General features: G+C 38.7%; 1 protein-coding gene and 1 long non-coding RNA gene across 6 annotated transcripts in view; one reads left to right on the top strand and one right to left on the bottom strand.

The window, feature by feature from the left end:
* Nucleotides 1-1,232: 1,232 nt before the first annotated feature.
* LOC117531036 lies at nucleotides 1,233-2,763 on the top strand. Its single transcript, XR_004566506.1, has 4 exons — nucleotides 1,233-1,745; nucleotides 2,153-2,338; nucleotides 2,434-2,589; nucleotides 2,709-2,763. It is a non-coding gene; the product is annotated as an uncharacterized LOC117531036 (long non-coding RNA).
* Nucleotides 2,764-11,836: 9,073 nt separating this feature from the next.
* Nucleotides 11,837-20,364, bottom strand: part of LOC117531028 (zinc finger protein 385C-like) — a 117,639-nt gene continuing 109,111 nt past the window's right edge. For 4 of the 5 annotated variants that reach the window (XM_034194029.1, XM_034194031.1, XM_034194030.1 and 1 more), the window contains 5 exons: nucleotides 19,662-19,845; nucleotides 15,552-15,824; nucleotides 14,508-14,710; nucleotides 13,380-13,478; nucleotides 11,837-13,140 (listed from right to left, as the gene is read on the bottom strand). In XM_034194029.1, the coding sequence (XP_034049920.1) occupies nucleotides 12,910-13,140; nucleotides 13,380-13,478; nucleotides 14,508-14,710; nucleotides 15,552-15,824; nucleotides 19,662-19,845 (990 nt within the window). In that variant the 3' untranslated portion in view covers nucleotides 11,837-12,909. The remainder of the gene's footprint in view (nucleotides 13,141-13,379; nucleotides 13,479-14,507; nucleotides 14,711-15,551; nucleotides 15,825-19,661; nucleotides 19,846-20,364) is intronic. The other variant, XM_034194032.1, reaches the window with a different exon arrangement.

Below are 20,364 nucleotides of genomic sequence, written 5' to 3'. Positions count from 1 at the left end.
CAGTCCCGTTTTTAAGTTATAAAATACATCTATCAACTGTTTCAGAAGACCATAACAGGTCGGTTTAACATAAAAATATTAAATATTACTCACAGACATATGCTCTTCAGGGTTTTAGCGGGGAAAAATTAGGATAAAGTGAAATTAAACAATGAATCCACGAATCGTAGATCGAAGCACTGCTTTGATCTGCGAATCACTGCTTTGATTGGTTCAAGATTCAAAGCAAAGCCGTGCTGCAGAAAAGTTGATTACAGACTAATAGCTTAGTCTAATAGCATAGATTAATCAATGTAGAGAAATTATCATTTTCCTGACAAAAACCCCCTAAGGGGCAAAAAAGCCTACTGGACATGCCTCATGACAAATCGGCCTGACTTTGTTGCAGTCACTAGTTGTTTCTGGGTGAAAACACGACTTTTTTTCTTTTTTTTTGTAACGAGTAACGGCATGGTGCATAGAAAATGTATCAAAGTAGAAGTATGCAATTAACGTCAGAAATTTAGTGAAGTAAAAGTGAAAGTAAGCTGAATTTAAAAAACTCAAGTAAAGCGCAAGTCTCCCAAAACTTAGTGAAGTACTTTTACTTATTTTTGCATAGAACGGCTCGTTATCAGCATCACATTAGATATCATGGTGTTAAATCTTGGAATTATAGAGTACATCTTCTAAATCCACCCATCACCTTATACAGATATGAGTATAAAAGTGGATTAAAAGCAGAGCTCCTGTATGAGTATTTATAATGTTAATATATTACCTGGTTTTAACTGATTCAAACATCTTAGCTAACACGGAACGTCCTTGCAACGTTGCTTGGAGGTTATATTTTCGTTGCACAATTGGGAACGTTCTGTCCACCTCCTGGCAACTTCCATCAGGAACGTTTACTTGTTACAGTTTTTGGACGTTTCTTTGGAACGTTGTACTTACGTTGAGGGGACGTTCTATTAACTACATAATTCACCAGCCTTATCAATCTATATATTGATTGATAAGGCTGGTGAATTGGTATTGTTGTAAATTTAAATAAAGTGATTCCTGTATTTTCTTTCTTAACACTTATATTTTATAACTTGCTTAATTTTCCGAAAGTTTTCATTCTCAGGGATAGTTTAGTAAGCCTACCGTCCCGATGATAGTCTAGTCCGGATTGACCGGTCGATCGCATGGGGGGGGGACTCCCGCGGTTCATTCTATCTGCGCATGCGCAGGGTCAAGAGGTCGTGAGGAGCTACAGTGGAGAGTGACGCGAGCGTATAATGGCGGAGGAAAAAGATCCCAAACTTATCATTTTCATCCAGAGTGGGAGGAAGATTATTTTTTCGTTTATTCAAATGGCAAATCCATCTGCCTTATCTGCAATGCAAACGTGGCATTACCGAAGAAAGGGAATTTGGAGCGGCATTTTAAGACGATCCACAAGAGCTACGATGCTAGCTTCCCGGCTAAAAGCCGGCTTGCAGCACAACAGGCCGTTTTCCCCCGGACAAATAACACCAGTAAGGCTGCAACCACAGCTTCTTATCGTGCCAGCCGTATTCTGGCAAAAAGAGAGAACTCATTCAAGGATGGTGAAATTGTGAAAGAAGCTTTCATGGAAGCTGCAGATGTGCTCTTTGCCGATTTTAAAAATCAGAAGGAGATCGTGTCTGCAGGATGTGCAGCTCTCAAGAAAGTCTGTTGCACGACGATGCGAGTTCATGGCGGAGGATATTGATCGGCAACTGAGGAATGATATTGAGGTATGTCAGTGTTTTTCTCTGCAATTTGATGAATCCACTGATATTGTGGACGTGGCTCAGCTATGTGTTTTTATTAGAATGTTTATTGACAACATGAATGTAAAAGAAGAACTGCTGAGCATTTTACCTTTGAAAGGCCACACGAGAGGCACAGATATGTTTCAGGTTTTTATGGAATTTGTTAATAAGAGCCAGCTGCCCCTCTACAAACTCATTTCTATAACCGAGCTGCCAGCTCGATGCCATCTTAATAATGTATTTATACAAACAACCATGTCATCAAATTTCATTGCATGAGAGGCCTATTAACTGATCGAGTAGTTCTGTTGTGTTTATATACGTGTTCCTGCTTTCAGCAGCATTGTAGCTGTTTCATGTATACTAAACTTGAAGCAACTTTGTAACAGATGGTACACAGCAACGACTCGACAGACTGGAGTCAAAGGTGGACCGCATACTACAACTACTGGTGAGGAATCAGGCTGCTGAAGAAGCTGACTGCATTGGAGATAATGCAGGCCAGACTTAAAACAATGGAGGAGCTGGACCAATTCAGCAAAACGCTGGAGGACCAGGAGTTTAGGAGGACAGTGGTAAATTATTGTTCCTAACACTTTTGCAGAAGTGGTTATTTTCATAAAAGTTGCATATTGCCATTGCACACATACTTTGTTTTACTCTGTCATAGGTGAATCTGCTGAAACAGCTATCTGGATCAATGCTGAACTCCTTTGCCAGGACGATGCTCGGTGAAATTGGGATGTGGCGGTTGTGGGCTGGCGTCAGCCTCAAAGGATGGAAAGGGAAGAAAGCCCTGCAGCCTCTCACTGTAGAGTTTTGAAGAGTAAGTTATCAAGGTGTCTCACTGCATCATTTAATTTTAGTTAGCAAAAGAAATTTATTGTTTCTCCAGTTAAAAAAGAGGAAAATAAAAGACCGTTTTTTATTTTGTTTTTGTGACAGAAGCCTTCAGCAACAAGATGGAAATTTTACCAGATGCTATCGATGATGCGTTAACTGAAACACTGCGCCATGCAGCAAAGAGGGTAAGTAGTTAAACTTTTATGGCATCAGCAACTCACAGGTGACTTGTACTAGCACCATGGCCACACCTAGTCATTCCCTTCAATCAAATCCCGGTCCAGTGTTGACTGTTTCAAGAGTAAAGACCGTGACCGGCTCACATGCACCCCAGCTCTTTAGAGCAATCTCTCTCTCTCTCAATCCGTTCCTCACATTCTGTATTCTCTTTCCGCAAACATCTTAAAACCTATCTGTGTGGGCTCACCTTCCCTCCATAGTGTAACTGTCACTCGGCTGTGTTGACAATTGGAATTCATTCATTCATTATTGGTTTATTTGACAGGGACAGTGCATATTAATGAACGTACAATTGTTTATAGACAGTATATATACGAGGTCTGTCAGTAAAGTATAGGTCCTTTTTATTTTTTTCAAAAACTATATGGATTTCATTCATATGTTTTTACGTCAGACATGCTTGAACCCTCGTGCGCATGCGTGAGTTTTTCCCCGCCTGTCGGTGACGTCATTCGCCTGTGAGCACTCCTTGTGGGAGGAGTCGTCCAGCCCCTCGTCGGAATTCCTTTGTCTGAGAAGTTGCTGAGAGACTGGCGCTTTGTTTGATCAAAATTTTTTCTAAACCTGTGAGACACATCAAAGTGGACACGGTTCGAAAAATTAAGATGGTTTTCAGTGAAAATTTTAACGACTGATGAGAGATTTTGAGGTGATACTGTCACTTTAAGGACTTCCCACGGTGCGAGACGTCGCGCAGCGCTCTCAGGCGCCGTCGTCAGCCTGTTTCAAGCTGAAAACCTCCACATTTCAGGCTCTATTGATCCAGGACGTCGTGAGAGAACAGAGAAGTTTCAGAAGAAGTCGGTTTCAGCATTTTATCCGGATATTCCACTGTTAAAGGAGATTTTTTAATGAAAGACGTGCGGACGGATTGCAGCGTCGGCTCGCAGCCGCCGCGACGCTCCGCCACAGGAAAAACACCTCTGTTGGAAGCCTTAAGGACAAGTTGGAACATGTCCAGCTGTTAAACAATTTCTCAGGTACTCACTCCACTGAAAGCCATCTAAAGCCGCCTGGATTTTACAAATGGTTATCAACACGGAGGTGTTTTTCCTGTGCCGCCGCACCGCGCCGGCTGCATCCCGACGTGCACGTCTTTCATTAAAAAAATCTTTAACAGTGGAATATCCGGATAAAATGCTGGAACCGACTTCTTCTGAAACTTCTCTGTTCTCTCACAACGTCCTGGATCAATAGAGCCTGAAATGTGGAGGTTTTCAGCTTGAAACAGGCTGACGACGGCGCCTGGGAGCGCTGCGCGACGTCCCACTCTGTGGGAAAACTCACGCATGCGCACGAGGGTTCAAGCATGTCTGACTTAAAAACATGAATGAAATCCATGTAGTTTTTGAAAAAAATAAAAAGGACCTATACTTTATTGACAGCCTTCGTACACACACACACACACACACACACACACACACACACATATATATATATATATATATATGGCACACACTTTAACGTAAATATGCCAGTTTTAGCATAATACTAATTTCCATCCGTAGTCTCCAGACATAAAATATAAAACACAGAGCATTTAACAAGCATAAAAACATTGATAATTTACAATATAATACACTGTCATATTTTAATATAACCCAGAGCCATATAAAGGAGGAGTTATCTGTTCCGGTCAAGATGGAGGTTAAAATGCTGTTGTCTCAATATAAAGTGCAGGAAAGTACTGAGGTAGAATTCAGTTGTAGGTGTGTACAGGTACAGTCAGTTTTATTATAAGATGCTGAATTAAAGTGCTTTGTCGCGATAGTAAAGTGCTCGATACAGCTGCAGTATCTCTTTAAAGTGCTGGTGTGCATAAGCATACCTATGTGTTGTGTGCGTGTATATGAAAGTATATTGCTTTCGCATGTCTTTAACTCGTAATGATTACAGGTTTGGTTATCTTTCAGCCATGTTTTAAGCTGTGTCTTGAATAAAGCAAATGTGGGGCTGAACCTGATTGTCGTTGGCAGAGTATTCCATGTGCTATTGCCCCTAATAGAGAGTACATTTTGAGCAAAGACAGTTTTTCAAAATTTGATCTCGTAATCACACCTAGCGGAGGATCTGGTGTTAATTTCATTGTTACTTTTCCTGTTAATATAGTTCCTCAGAGGGAGTGGGGCCAAAGTGTGTAGGGACCTGTACACAGCACAACACATTTTAAATAGCATGAAATTCTCAAAACTTAAAAGCTTATATTTTTCTAAGATTGGACGGTGATGAGAAATCTTTTTTTGGTCCAGTATTTTTATGGCTTTTTTGTACAATTGTTCTACTGGTTTCAGTACAGTTGTTCCTGCAAAGGACCGTGTTGTAATGCAATACTCTATATGTGACATGAAGTGTAAGTAAGATTTGGCCGCATCTATTGTAATAAACGGTCTTATCTGTTTAAAATTAGATCGATTGAACTTTACAGTGTGATTTACCTTTTTGATATGTTTTTTGAATGTAAGATTCGGGTCTAATATCACTCAGAGATATTTGAATTGGTTCACAAGCACAGTTCTTCCCCTTCCAAGAAAACATGGGATCTGGCTAACTTAATTGGTCTTTTGGTGAACGTCATACATACAGTTTTTTGGTGTTCAGCAGAAGACAATTTTTATGTAGTCATTTGTGTATTTTACATAGCGCATTTGTGAGGTCTACAGATATTTTGTCACTCTTTCCCTGGGTCAAGATTACTGCGTCATCTGCATACATTTGCATATTGGGGCTAATATTGAGCCTTGTGGAAGACCAACATAACTAGGGAGATATGTGGATGTGGCACCATCCACAACAACACGCTGCTTTCTGTTCAAAAGATAGGATTGAAACCATTGAATAGTATCCTCTGAAAAATTAAAATATGAATTGTAAAAATTGAGATATTGAATTAAGGATTCTGCATATTAATACATGGACTGGTTGAGCGCCCTTGAACTTCACTGTGCTGAGGGGACTGGCACTATAGAAGTTATTGTATAGTATTTTTATGAATGGTTTTCATTGTTTTTTAGGCAAAGAAGGAGGATGAAAGAATTGGTACTGGTGTTAATGCTGACTCAGATGCTGGGGTGGATGAAGCCCTGGGCGACGATGTGGATGCCGATGCCATGGACCATTGTGTAGTGAATGATGACGCCATGGACGGCAGTGCCATGAGTGATGATGCCACAATTAGTCATGGGTCAGATGAGAAGTGATTCATTTTATACTGAGAACTTATGCCTCCCCCTCTGTAAGGTGCGGGGGAGACATGAAATAAGTGCCCAATTTTCCTTGCACAACTTTTTTCCTGGATGCCATGATCATCAACTCGACTGGACTGACGCTATGTTTGTTTTGATCCACCTTTGTGATCCACCCACCATTGTGGGAACAAATCAAAAGCTGTGTTCACCACGGGGACACGTTCGGCACTATTCAGGATTATTTGAGGTTTTTTTTTTTTTTTTTACCAATGACGAACAATGCGTAAAAAAAATCTGACCGATGCAACTACATCGGTCCAAACCGGTCTGGATCCAGGACTGATGTTGCTGCTTTAAAGGGTGGGCGGTGGAGACATCTTCAGTTTTTGTTTAATGTTGACCCTTCTAGTTCATTTTATACTGAGAACTTATCCATGGCTTAATGCTATTGTAACTGTAATAATACTGGATGATGTCATCTGACTTAGTAACTGAGAGATTGGAGTGTATTTTACCTGTTTCTATGACTGTATTATTTTATGTGTTTATTTATGTAAGGTAAATTATTCTATTGAAGTTTTATTGCACTGAAGTCACTGATTGAGAAAAGAAATTTGGTTTTCTAGTGTATACAATTGCACAGTGAAAATAATCTTTGAACCTTAGTCATGGGTCACATCACGGATGAGAACTGATCCCTGGCTTAATGCTACTGTAATTGTAATAATACTGGAGGGCGGATGAGAACTAATCAAGTTACTGAGAACTTGTCCATGGCTTAATGCATTGCTATTGTAATAATACTTCTAAAGTAATAAACTTGCAATTTACAGACTCATGCAATGTTCAGTGTTCCTTCATGTTGGGGGACATTGCAACAACGTTGCAGCAATGTTGTGTCATAACCTCCTGAGAACGTTGGTTGGTTGGTTGGCAACGTTCTTGGCAACATCCCTGGAACGTTCTGGAGAGTCTACAAATGAACGTTCCTACAACGTTGTGATGCAACGTTACTGCCACTTTGATGTAACGTTCAGGCAACGTTCCATTGTTAGCTGGGATTATACTTCATGAATTGATTTAATTCTTTTGTTTATTGTTGTGATATGTTTTTGGGGGGGGGTGTGGTTTCAGATAAGCCTCTTTGGCTCCTCTCCCCTGCACAGTATATTCATATTGTTTGTTTTTATTTTTATAATTATAATCTCATGTTTGTATGTTTGTGTATGTATGTATATATGTATGTACATTTTTTATTCTCTTTCTATTGTGATTCTCATTTGCGCTAAATAGATGAAATAAATGAAATGAAATAAATAAACTGACAATGGTTTTCTGAAGTGTTCCTGAGCCCATGCAGTAAGATCATTTACACGATGATGTCGGTTTTTAATGCAGTGCCGCCTGAGGGATCAAAGGTCACAGGCATTCAATGTTGGTTATCGGCCTTGGCGCTTACGTGTAGAAGGTTCGGTAGATTCTCTGAATCTTCTGATTATATTATGGACTGTAGATGATGGAATCCATAAATTCCTTGCGATTGAACATTAAGAAACATTGTTCTTAAACTGTTGGACTATTTTTTTCATGCAGTTGTTCACAAAGTGGTGATCCTCGTCCCATCTTTGCTTGTGAATGGCTGAGCCTTTTGGGGATGCTCCTTTTATACCCAATCATGACTCTCACTTATTTCCAATTAACCTGTTCGCCTGTGGAATCTTCCAAACAGGTGTTCTTTGAGCATTCATCAACTTTCCCAGTCTTTTTGTCCCGTCCCAGCTTTTTTGAAATGTGTTGCAGGCATCCATTTCAAAATGAGCAAATATTTGCACAAAAACAAAAAGTCTATCAGTTTGAACATTAAATGTCTTTGTGGTGTATTCAATTTAATATAGGTTGAAGAGGATTTGCAAATCATTGTATTGTTTTTATTTACATTTCAAACAACGTTCCAGCTTCACTGGAATTGGGATTGTATAATATACTACATGGTATTCCTGACCTGATGTGAAATTCACTCCTAAAGCTTTCTGATATCGAACACCAGGGGTACACTATAAAATTGAAGAAAGTCAGAAGTACCCAGAGAGTGGTCAATATCCACAACAACTTATCCAAGCACATCGTTATAGCATCTTCTGTGAAGATGTTGAAGGACCATCAGACAAGCATTAGAAAGACCCACCCCGACTATTACAATAACAGCAATTGACACCATTATAAAAGAGGTCATTGTGATACAGTACACAAACTGCAAATTGCTAATAGTACAACAATTGCTGTTATTTAAACTACCTGGCATCAAGATTAATGCCTAACTGTATCCTCAATCCTTACCCTTAAATTTGAAATGCACCAATTTTTTAAACTTAACTTTTAAGACTGTAACTTCCTCTGGGTTGTCTGGGTGTCTTGGTGGCTTTCCTCACTCTTCTCCTTCTTGCACAGTCGCTCAGTTTTTGAGAACTGTCTGCTCCACACAGATTTACCATCGAGTGCCATAGTGTTTGTATTTCTTCATAACTGATGTAAATAAAGTCCAAGACATATTCAGTGACTTGGCAATGTTCATGTATCAATTCCCCGACTTGTCTGAAGACAACTGGCAATAAAACTGATTATTTACAGGTATTATACCAAAGGGGCTCATTACTTATGCATCATGTTGGCTTTTGCATTTTTTATTAATTTATATCAAATTGTATATCAAATTCATAAAATTGTAGAGATTTGCTTTGAGTTTGAGCTTAAGGAAGATAATTTTTGAAGTGTTTATACTGAGAAGCCAGATTTACTTTTTGTATTTGAAATGCCATAAACAAATTAAAATGTGTGAAATACCCAGGAGCTGAATACTTTTGCAAGACACAAACTATAGAGTATATCCACAGCAGCTCATCTGCTCTAGGTCAGCCTGATCCCGGCAGATCTCAGACGTTAAGCAGTGCAGGATCTGGTTAGTGGTTGGACGGGGGACCTCTTTGGAACACCAGTGGCTGTGTGTGTTTCTCCAGGTAAAACTGGAGTTGTGTCAGGAAGGGCATTTGGTGTAAATCCTGTGCCAAATATCAATGCAGATCTGGCTGTATCTGCTGTGGCGACCCCGAACAAAAACGGGGTCGCCACAGCTGTATATCTGTGTTATAACTATATGGAACCATAGTATATGAATAGTAACCTAACTGTATTTTAGTTTAGCTCTGTTCTTTATTTGCATTTAAAACACCAGAGGGGGCACTAAACTGTCACAAAATACATATGCACATATTTGGAAAGCAAGATCACCTTTTTGTTGTGTGGGCCGCCAGAAGAGGAGGTACTGCTGGCCCACCACCAGAGGGCGCCCTGCCTGAAGTGCGGGCTTCAGGCACGAGAGGGCGCTGCCGCCACGGACACAGCCGGGGGTGACAGCTGTCACTCATTATCTCTTATCTCTTGACAGCTGTCACCCATCTACACTTCATCATCCCACTCCATAAAGACCGGACGTCATCTCCACCTCGTTGCCAAGATATCATCTACCTAAGGAGGTAAATTCTCAGCCGTTGTGATTGTCCGTTACAGACAATATTTTTGCTTGTGCTATTTTTGCAGTTGGGTTTCTATGAGTGCTTGTAGCTGAGGCTGAGTTGGGATTGACGCCTTTTCACCCCAACGTTTGATAAGTACACTTAACTGCACGTGCCAGTTTTCTGAATGAGAGGTGGAGGTGGAATATCCACCATAAGTGTTACTGGGTGTTCATACACCCATATCTGATTGTTTCTGCTCCTCGCCAGCAGTACCAGATCCGACACGTAGAGACGGTGGCCACCTGGGGACTCGGAACTTGGCGGCTCCAGTATCTTCCAGGTTCGGTGGCAGAGGAAATCGTGTGGTTCCGGTTCTTCTCAGGACAGACGTCTTCTATCCTCGAGCCTGCCCACACAACACCTTTGTTAATTGATTTTTGTACATATTCTGTAATCTGCTGTGTTGAGTTGTGCTATTCACAACAGTAAAGTGTTCATATTTGACTTCCTCCATTGTCCGTTCATTTACGCCCCCTGTTGTGGGTCCGTGTCACTACACTTTCCCAACACTTTTCATCGTTTGTGTGTTCTTGACTGTCTGCTTACCTTGTCCTTATGTTGGTACACTCAAAAAAATGACTCATTGGATGACCTCAATTCAATTATGTGCAGGATTTCCATGTAATAAATATATGTAGCCCCAACTCAAAAAAGCATATTCATGCAAGATAATTTAATTTAGTTGGGACTACATATATTTATTAGATGGAAATCCAATGAGTTTTTTATCACTAGAATTCATTAAAGAATTCCTCCCTTTACAGCATGTATGCACAATTTACAGTCCTGTGCAAAAGGTTTATGCACTGTAGAATATATTCATGACTGATTTTTCCTCACATCTTCGCTCCCGTCACATTTGAAATGAGTCACATTTTCATGATGCGATTTTTTTTATTTTACTATTTCCATTCTACTATTTTTTTTACCATTTGTAACCCTACCCCTAAACCTAACCTAACTCTAAGCCCCACAGACCCCCCCACATTTCATGCTCCTCTCACAAAATATGTGATGCTTTTCGTGATAGTATCACAGACCAATAAATTAATGTACTTTTCTTGATGCCATCACAAAATGCAGTGAAATATGGTTGAAAAATACACTACTATGCAAACAAAAATCAAATGTTTCATTGAATGAGCCATAATGTTCAATAAATAATCTTTTTAAAATTTGATATGACTCCAGTTTTGTGTTAAACATCCCAAAGTTTATACAATTCTGCATGAAAAAATTCTCCAACAAGCAGCAAAATGTAGGGTAGACATGCTTGACGTAACAGACATCATCTGTTTTGAAGACTGAGGAGACAGAGTAACAGAATTTCAATTCTCTGGTGACCTACATTAGCTTGCTGACTCATTCAATGAAACTTTGATCACCTGTCAAATTCTAAACGCAATTTTTTAAACCAAAACAAACAAAAAATAATAAAATTTCTCTGAAAGTGTATTGGTTACTTGCAACATCTGGAAAAAAATCATAAATAAACATACTTGTATCGTCTCATATGTTATGTAGTAGTTTTAATGGTGAAAAACGGCTATATATTTTATTTATAGTTATTCCTAAATATTAGATCTTTAGAATATTTTGTCATTGTGAAAAGTTTAACAAAAGAGTTAAGAAAAACTCAAACTGACTGGCTGCAGACATTTTTGAGTTAGTTCAACCTATCAGCACAACATGAAACCAAAGTTTTTAAGTTAAATAAACTCAATTTATTGCAGCCAGATGCTTTGAGCTTTTAAGTTTTCTCATCTATTTTTTTTTTAAATTATGTTCACATAGTTTTACACAGTACTATACATCCCATGTGGTTTGAAAACAGTGTTATATGATTTCTGTTCCAAAAGAAATCCGGTTTTCAGTAAGAATAAAAACTCTTCATTAATTATATTAATCATCTACACTCTAAAAAAGAAACTGCTGTCTCAACGAGAAAAATTGATGCAACAATTTGCATAGATTTTTTTTTAGTTATTTCAACTTAACTAGAGAAGTCTTGTTGCATTAACAGAGTTGATAGTTAAACAACTAAGCTGAAATAACTTTAAAAAATCTATGCAAATTGTTACATCCCTTTTTCTTGTTGACACAGCGGCTCATTTTTTAGAGTGTACTATAAGACTAATATTGCACTGATAATATAGTTTAAAAATCATTAAAAACCTAAGGTAATTAGTTAAATCCATACATAATACCATGCAAAAAAATAAACAAAACACAATTTTATAAAACAGTTATATTTATAAGGTCAATGCTATGTGGACATTTTAAGCATATAATAATTTACATTATTGCAATTGATGCACAGTTACACTTGTCATGAATTTGAAACAGGTGACACTTAAAATACAACTTTAAATACATATTGCTTAAGATAATTCACAATTACGTGTGAGAGGATTTTTTTTTAATGAAAGAACATTGTTAACATATTGTACCTCTTGAAGAGTTTACAGATTTAATTAATCTCACACACTTACATACCATATAAGAACTTGTAGATATTTTGAATGTGAGGAGGAACATGTCATTCTACTGCAAACAGTCGCCAGATGTGAAAACTTTACATATTCATCTCACCCAGACCTGAAAATGCTGTGGTCATGGATAATATCAAATAAAGCTTAAAAAATCTCTTTCATAGTGAATGCATGTAAGAAATTCTATTCATTCATTTTATGTGTGACATGTAGTAGTGCACATTTGTTCTGCTTCCATACAGTGAATATTTCTTGTGTCACTCATTTTGGAATGGTTGTTGATTGTCACTTCATAACACAGAGCAGGAAAAAAACAAAAAACTTTTGACAACTAGATAAGGAAGAAAGTTGATTTTAACCAATCAACTTGTAATTTATAATTCCCACTATCTTTACATACGAGGGTTGTACTGGATGTAAGTCGCCAGTTTCATAGGAGCTTAAGAAAACTTAAAAGGCAAGTAACTTATGTTACACCAACAAAAAGCTCTAAAAATATGAAAGAATTTGGCATTAAAAAATGACCAGATGCTTGTCAGTATGGCTTCCAGAGGGATCAACACCCCAGAAAAGATGCACTCAACAGTCTGCTGACAGGAAACAGCTGAGTGATGGTTCTTCCATTCTGAAGGCAGCACAATAGGCAGTCAGCAGTGAAATGTCAATCCAGTCCTGGGGATTGCACATACTGTTCTTATGATTTGACACATTGTGCCACTCACATGTTATATTGGGCAAAATGTTATGCACAGATTTGACTTGGCTGGGTTGAGCTCAACAAGCCCTGGGTGTTTCCAATTATCGTGGCTCATAGTTAATAAGGAGAGAAAATAATAGGAGCATGCGTCAGCCTCAGAGGTCCTAGGGCAGGCCTGAAGATGGCAGGCCCCATCAGAGGGCCATGGATGATGGCAGTGGGACCAGGTGGCAGTCGTAGGGCCAGTGGTCCAGAGGCCATCGTGCACAGGGCAGCTGGGTTGAGGGGACTGGTCAGGAAGCCTGTGGGAAGGGCCTTGGAGAGCTGCTTTTGCAGGGCAAGTTTAGTCTAGATGGAGACATGCACAAGAAATATGACCAAAAATAACAAAAAAACATCTGTACTGTTGATTGTTCAGCACAAATGTGCTTGTATATGTCCTCACAGCAGACAACTCTCGGCCCCATCGCTGTTCTTTTTGAGAGAACAACTTCTCATTCTCTGTTTAAACTGTAAGCACAGCCTCATAAATGTTAATAACAAAGTAGCACACCGTGTATATGTGAGTATTTGTGTGTAGCTCTTACCGCTAACACAGCACTGTGCTGGATTTTGTTGTAGGGGCTGAACTTTGGTTTGACAGATTTTCCCGCCAAACGCTCTTTGTGCCTCTTGCTGTTCATGTGCTAAGCAGTGTCAAGAAATAGTGTGAATCAATCAAGATGATTTGACAAAGTACAGACATTTTCCCCCACCCCCTCAACCCAAATAACAGAGGAATACTATAGCAAACTGACTGTCTGCTATTGAAGCTCAAGGTCATAATAGTAGGCTAGGACCCCCCCCCCCCCCCCCCCCCCACTCCACCCCCACCCTTTGCACCCCAAAACAACCCACTTTTTTAGGTTCTTTACATGTCTCTAAAACAGTGAGGATGTTCCCAAAAATAAAAACTGGATTCAACCCGGTTATTCTAGATGACATCCAAAATGGCTACCCTCCAAAACAAATAAAATAACCAAACAAATAAAACATACAGTAAGTTCCAACGGCATCTGCCATTTTTCAATTGGGGTCTCCACACCAATAGCTACAGTTGTATACTGTTACACTGTACATTTGGAATCATAGAAATTTCCAGTGCCGCTTTTTTAAGGCAAAGTGTACAACTATTAATTTATACAAATAAGTGACTCCTTGAATGGTATAATTACAATGGTTAGCCCACAGATGCACATTAATTTTGTCACCTATCGCCTTTTTCTTTCACTAAAATTTATTATGTGCTTTGCTTCCTCATAAGATGATGAGGGGCTATGTATCTAACAGTATAATTGGTCATTTTTAAAAGTTTCGTTATACTTATTGAGGTAAAAAGTGCATGTTTACCTCCACAGGAGCCCACTCCATGCTACCAGACACTTACGATGACATTTTTGCCAGTTAAGTGTTGACAAGAAGCAGTTCATGTTGTTTTTAGTTTGCCCCGCACAAGTACATTATGCCGCTGGTTAGCCCGTGACTGTGTTTGAGTTGTATAACAATACTGCACTGATGAAAATGGCTTTTGTCCTGTGTGACAAGATGAGAACTAAACATCTAACAACAGAGCACAGGTTGAAAAATATCTGAGTTCTCCTTTAATGTCACAAACGGGTCTTAAATCATGGATCATTAGACTCCCACTTATTAGGATATGCACTAATCCCACCTACCTGCTTCAGCTGTGTCTCTGAGTTAACCGACACCTGACACAGTTCACAATGAAAAGGCTGACTGGACACACCCGCAGATGGTCTCATCTTTTTGCCCATTCGATGCTTAATTCTATACGTGGGCCTGGGTAATAACGGTGTCTTGTTTCTGCGACGTTGTGACTTGTTGTGATGACCATCCAGCATCAGCTTGTGCTTGGAGCCTGATTCAGCCAATCAGAGGGAACATGAAATTATTATTCCAGATCTCATTTTCAAGGGAGAATTGGCCAAGTCATTCATATAAAGTTACAAAGAAATACACATTATCAAAAACACCACAAACGTCAAAGGAATCCCCATAAACAAATGATTCACACAGACAGGATACTGTCTGATAAATAAAAATACTGGCAATTAGCAACAGAATTAAGTTCTCCGCAGCTTCAAAACTGAACTGAATTCACTGAAGGTGGTTTTATCCTTCATTTTTCAGGCTATGTCAGAATCTCTAATTGCAGTACTGATTGGTGTTTGAACAATTACTGCCCCTTTAAAGGAACTGAGGGTTTTATTTTTTATTTTATTTATTTTTACACGCACACACTTAATTAGAAATATTACATGAATGTGAGTATTTGAGTTTTCTTACAGTGTTAGGAACTTTTTTTAAAAAAATTTATTTAATCATATAACAATTTACTAATGGTGAAATTTGCCCCTATTAAAATAAGAAAAAAACATTCTGGAATTCACAAATCTCAATGAAGTCAGTAGAACTTCATGTTAGGTAAACTGAATATTCAACGAGATTCTATTTCAAAGCCCTATTTGAAATTATGATGATTATGATGATTTATTTAGCCAGTTATGATAAAAAAAGATTTTACATTCCCATCCAGAGCAGAAAAGTACTCACTTTTCATTCAATTTATTTTACGGTTTTTATTTTTTATTTTAACTTGATTTTTTATTATATAGAGTATTTTATTTTATTAGGGTCCTGCTTCTTAAAATGTGCATAATTTAATCTGGACTGTGAACAGCAGTTGTTGAAGTATGTACCACTGCAGTGAGATTTCATCTGAGAGTTGGAATTGACCATCACTTTGCATGTGGGACATTGAACATGCTGTTTTTTGCTGCTCTTGGTCTCCTTAGTTTCTGCAACATCCACCACCTTGTCCTCACCTCCTGTGGAGCTCCTCTGAAGGTCACCGTTTGGACTTGAGCTTGGACCGGGGCTGCACACTTCCATAGTTGAGCTGTCTGAAGTCCACGAGCTCTCCTTAAAGGTTTCAGATTGCTGCTGTGCAGGATGGGAAACAGCACCTTGGCCTGGTTAAAGACATAAATTTGATTTACACATTACACAGTGTCACCATGTACATTCAGTATTCAAACTTACACAGCAAAAAAGGCCAGTGTTAAATATCAACTCCAACAGAGTATTTTCAAAGGTGAATTAATACAAACCAAAGAATTAAATATTCAACAACGTATCAATTTGTGTCCAAATTATAACTCTCAATAGTGCATTTTCAACACTATAGAGTCACAGTAACACCATTTAAAAGTGTGATTTGGGGGGCATTATTCATTGGAATTATACAGACAAGGGCCAAGGGTTTTTAGTCATGTCGTCACAGCATCCTGTCTGACAAATATGCACTATTTTTTTGTGCATAATTTTTTGTATGTTTTACAATGAATTTTTCACAAAGATAACCGTGAGATGATCAACTCTGAGAAACAACTAGAACACTAAAGTTTAACACCAAAAGTCTTAAAAAAAAACAATTATTTGACTGGGGTCAAATATTTCTACCATACAGAACAAAAACACTTTTGTATTTTTACTCTATGTGTTTTTTTTTTTTTTTTGAGTAAGGGAACCTATATTTGAAGATACTCTAAAATTTAAGAATGCTTAAATTAGGGAATAACCCTGTTGTGTCTGAAGATTTGCGGATGTTCATGTTGGTTACACAGTCGCAAATTCAGCTTTACAGGAGTTTTACGGCAACACGTTAGCGGAGTCATAAAACTCCTCTATTTGCGACCGTATAACAGCATGAATGTCCGCAAATCATCAGACACAAAGGGGTTATTCCCGCTCCAACAGTGGTCAGGGCGCAGAGTAATCCATCAAACATGAAAATCCATCAAATGTGGAATGGTAATTCTGTATCAGAATCCACATGAATGTTTTCATATGGTAGCTTAAATTCAACCATTTCAGTGGCAGCGTTGGTACGCGACTTTCTCTTGCTCTCAGCTAACAGCGTTAACTTCTAGTAGCACACGTGCAGCCAGTCTTCTGTGGAATTGTGCATCTCGTCGCATTAAATCGACAGTTCTGCATCCCGACAACATTGCGCGTGTGCAGTTGCACAGAGGACAGGAATGACTTTTGACAGGAATGACATCTCATCAGAACACCGGCCAGGACGCAGAGTAATACATCCAAATGTGAAATGGTTGAATATTTTGCCATCGTTACCCCGATATTATATGGTCTGAAATCTCACACGCTTAACCAATCAGATTCGTGAAAAAATGTCATTGGATTAAAATTCTGTTTAACTGGAGCTCAAAAAGAATGTTTCTAATTACAAGCTATAAATCACATTATTATACACTGATTGTGTACATTTATGTTGCTACTATTGTGGGCTTTCTGGAATAGAGGTGTGTTTTGCATCCACTTTCTGGCAATTTTTTGTTTGTTTCATCCATTAATTTTTTATTGCAACATAACCTCATCTACTTTAATTTTCTAGCCGCTTATTTTATCTTTCTTTTCCACCTTTTCTCTGTCCTTCCATCATTGTTTCCCTCTGCTCTCTTCCCTCTGACATATGTTCCCTCCCTCTGCAGATGCTCCATCTGTCACCATCAATCAACAACCATGGCAACGGCTGAATGTAACAGGGTATCATTACGATGATGGAGGGAAATTGATAGGTGCTGAAAGAAAACAGGAGGGGGAATCAATAATGAAAAGAATAGCCGGCAGAGTATCAAAAAGGAGCTGCTGAAATTCAAAGTCAAGCAGAATGAGAAGCTGCGTGACAAATAGCAGGAGAAAAGTCATTATTCTGAGCAGTGCTTTAGCTGTCAGTATTGCTAAAGAACAAATAGCTGTCATTATAGGAATATTAACAAAGTTTTGTTTTCTGTGTTCTTCTCTGAAGTGCTGGGATTTGGGAAAAATGAGTCTGCACCTCCAACAGAAAGTGTTTGGAGATACACATGTCCAACATGGAGAATATTTTTTTAGATTCAGTTGTCGACATTCTTATTGACGCATGTATAACGTTCTTGTTTCACAAAAAGAAGGTTGTGGGCTCCACCAGTTACTTTGTGGGTGTTCTTTGCATTCCCCCCGTGTGTGTTTCATTCATGCACATTAGGTTCAACCTCCCTATTGCTGCTGGTGCAGGATCTCGAAAATCATTCGCCTAGTTTAAAATCCACAGAGGGCGGAGAAGCCAAAGCATCATCTCCATCATCATAACAAAGACGAACAAAACCAGATCATAATGTAATCCTTGTAATGTAACCTTCCAAAAGATGAAAAATGTACATCAGGCATCCCTTAAATTCATTTTCCGAGGAAATATTCCCATTTGTAATCAGTGTTTGTTTGTTTGTTCAGCACATTTTACAGCAGATTGCCTGCTTAACAAGCTTCAGTATGCTGCAGGATTTTCATCAAAATTTTATATAGAAAACATAAGTTCCAACAATTTGGGATCCTGCTGCCATGGTTTAAACTATAATTATTATCTGTCCAAGTTCTAATTTTAAGTATTATGAGTGCATAATTCATTCATGTATTAATAGTGCACGATTGCAGAATTCTGAATGCTTCCCTTTTTTTTTTTTTACCCCCTTGTTGTTATGCTTTTCCCTGTCATACACCAGTGTTGCCAGACTGCCTCCAGGGAACCAAAACCACTATGCCTGTGAGGGTGAAAACAAAGCCAAAAAAAAAAAAAACGTGAGTCTTCAGGCCGACATAAACAACTGAATCTGAATCTGACAAAACTGTGTCCCAACCACCAGCACAATCAACCAACAAGCAAATTAAAAATAAAAATAAATAAATAAACAAACAACAACAAAAGTTGGTTAAATGAAGGGCAACTGGCAACACTGTGACAGACACTAGCCACGCTGTGTTCCCAGTTCAAGATTTTAAACACTTTAAGCAATATTTGAAATTATGCATATATAATTTGATGTCAACGGCATAACATTTCAAATAACCTGCATAACACAAAATGTGGAACATGTTTCTGAAAATGAACTCCAGTGATGTAATTTTTAATTCAGGGTATGAAAGGAGTTCTCATTTTTAATACTAAAACTCTATGAGATCCATAACTAAGTGATACAAATGGTAACAGGCCTAGCAGACACTAATATGTTTGTGTGGACAGCTTAGAATGTATTTTTTCCAAGTTTGTTGTTGACGAGTCCAAGGTACAAAATAATCATGCTATTTAATCAGCATCTTGATATGCCAGGTTTGCGGATTATCTTGGCAAAAGATAAAAGATTTTCAAGAGAAATTCAAGAGAAATAAGCCTTCCATGAGCATAGAAGAAGTCTAAGTGTTAGTTCTGTATTTTTCTCAAAAGTATGCGATGCACTATTCTTTAAGAGTAACATCAGTTGGAAACTTGCAGACCTTCTCTATGACCGTGGACAGACTAGCTTTCTGTACCTATCACCTTCTTTTAATCTACTTATTATCATGGCTCAAACAGAGCAGGTAGAGTATCTGAACTCTGCACCTCAAGTGATATTCTTTCAGCCCATTATCGATCATGCCACAGTGACAACGACAAAACTACACGTGGGAGTTGTGTTTTGTCACTGTCGATTTACAGGCAAAATCAGAAGCACGGAAAATAAAACAAAATACGTCCCTCTTGAGATGGCATTTCTATTTCAGTGCTCTAATGCATCTCATCTTGCAGAATGTCTTGCCTTGAAAAGAGTAATTACCTATCTGACAGAACAAATGACAGAAAGGCAGATAAGGACGGGTAATCAGCCTGCTGAGTGGCTGCTACCAAGCTTTGGTGCTTGCAACTGTCCAATTGTCACTAATTACACAGAAGCTTAAGAAAGGGGCAACTTGAAAAAAAGAAAAAATTATACCTGGTATGTCTGAGAGATGTGAATCTTTATACGCTGCCCCTCCTCCCGTCACTCCTGTCCCTCTTTCTCGGTCTTTCCCCATTGTGGATGGACCAACTCTACTTTTCTGTCGGTTCCTCTTGTTCTCTAAAGCCTTCAGCTTCCGAGCGTGTTTATGACCCTTATAGTGGCCCTCCGCCTGGGTCTAACCAACACACACAGATATGCACATTCATGAGCAACGCATGCACAAGATAAATCAGGATGCAGTGTACAAGTATAATCAGAATCACTGATGTGAATAAATTAGTAGAGGACAGCATAAAATCAGCGAGCTCTAATCACTGCATCTGTTCTACCTCTTTGGTTTCACATGTTTTCATGCAGTTGGAGAAAAAATTATGCCGATACGCATTTGACTTGCAGGAAGAGTTGCTCCCTCATCTCGATCGCTATCATAGCTGTGCACAAATGAGCATCAGATGAGCTTATGGAATCTTACAAGCAGCCTCTGAGGCATTTTCTCATCTTTCTCCTGATTCATTCTGACAGAAAATGACCCGTGTCCACAATGCTGTGACACAAAATGACCTCTGCGCTTTCATCTGTGAGACGAATTACATTTGTGGCAGAATAACAACAGATGCATGTAGATTTAGCATCACGAATCCCTCTGGGTGACTGCGGAAAAAAAGCAAAATGTGCTCTACAGAGGAAGATTTGC

The sequence above is a fragment of the Thalassophryne amazonica genome, chromosome 18 (genome assembly GCF_902500255.1).
Source record: "Thalassophryne amazonica chromosome 18, fThaAma1.1, whole genome shotgun sequence".
NCBI lineage: Eukaryota > Metazoa > Chordata > Actinopteri > Batrachoidiformes > Batrachoididae > Thalassophryne > Thalassophryne amazonica.
The sequence above is the reverse complement of the archived record's forward strand: the minus strand, read 5'-3'. Positions and strand labels throughout refer to the sequence as shown.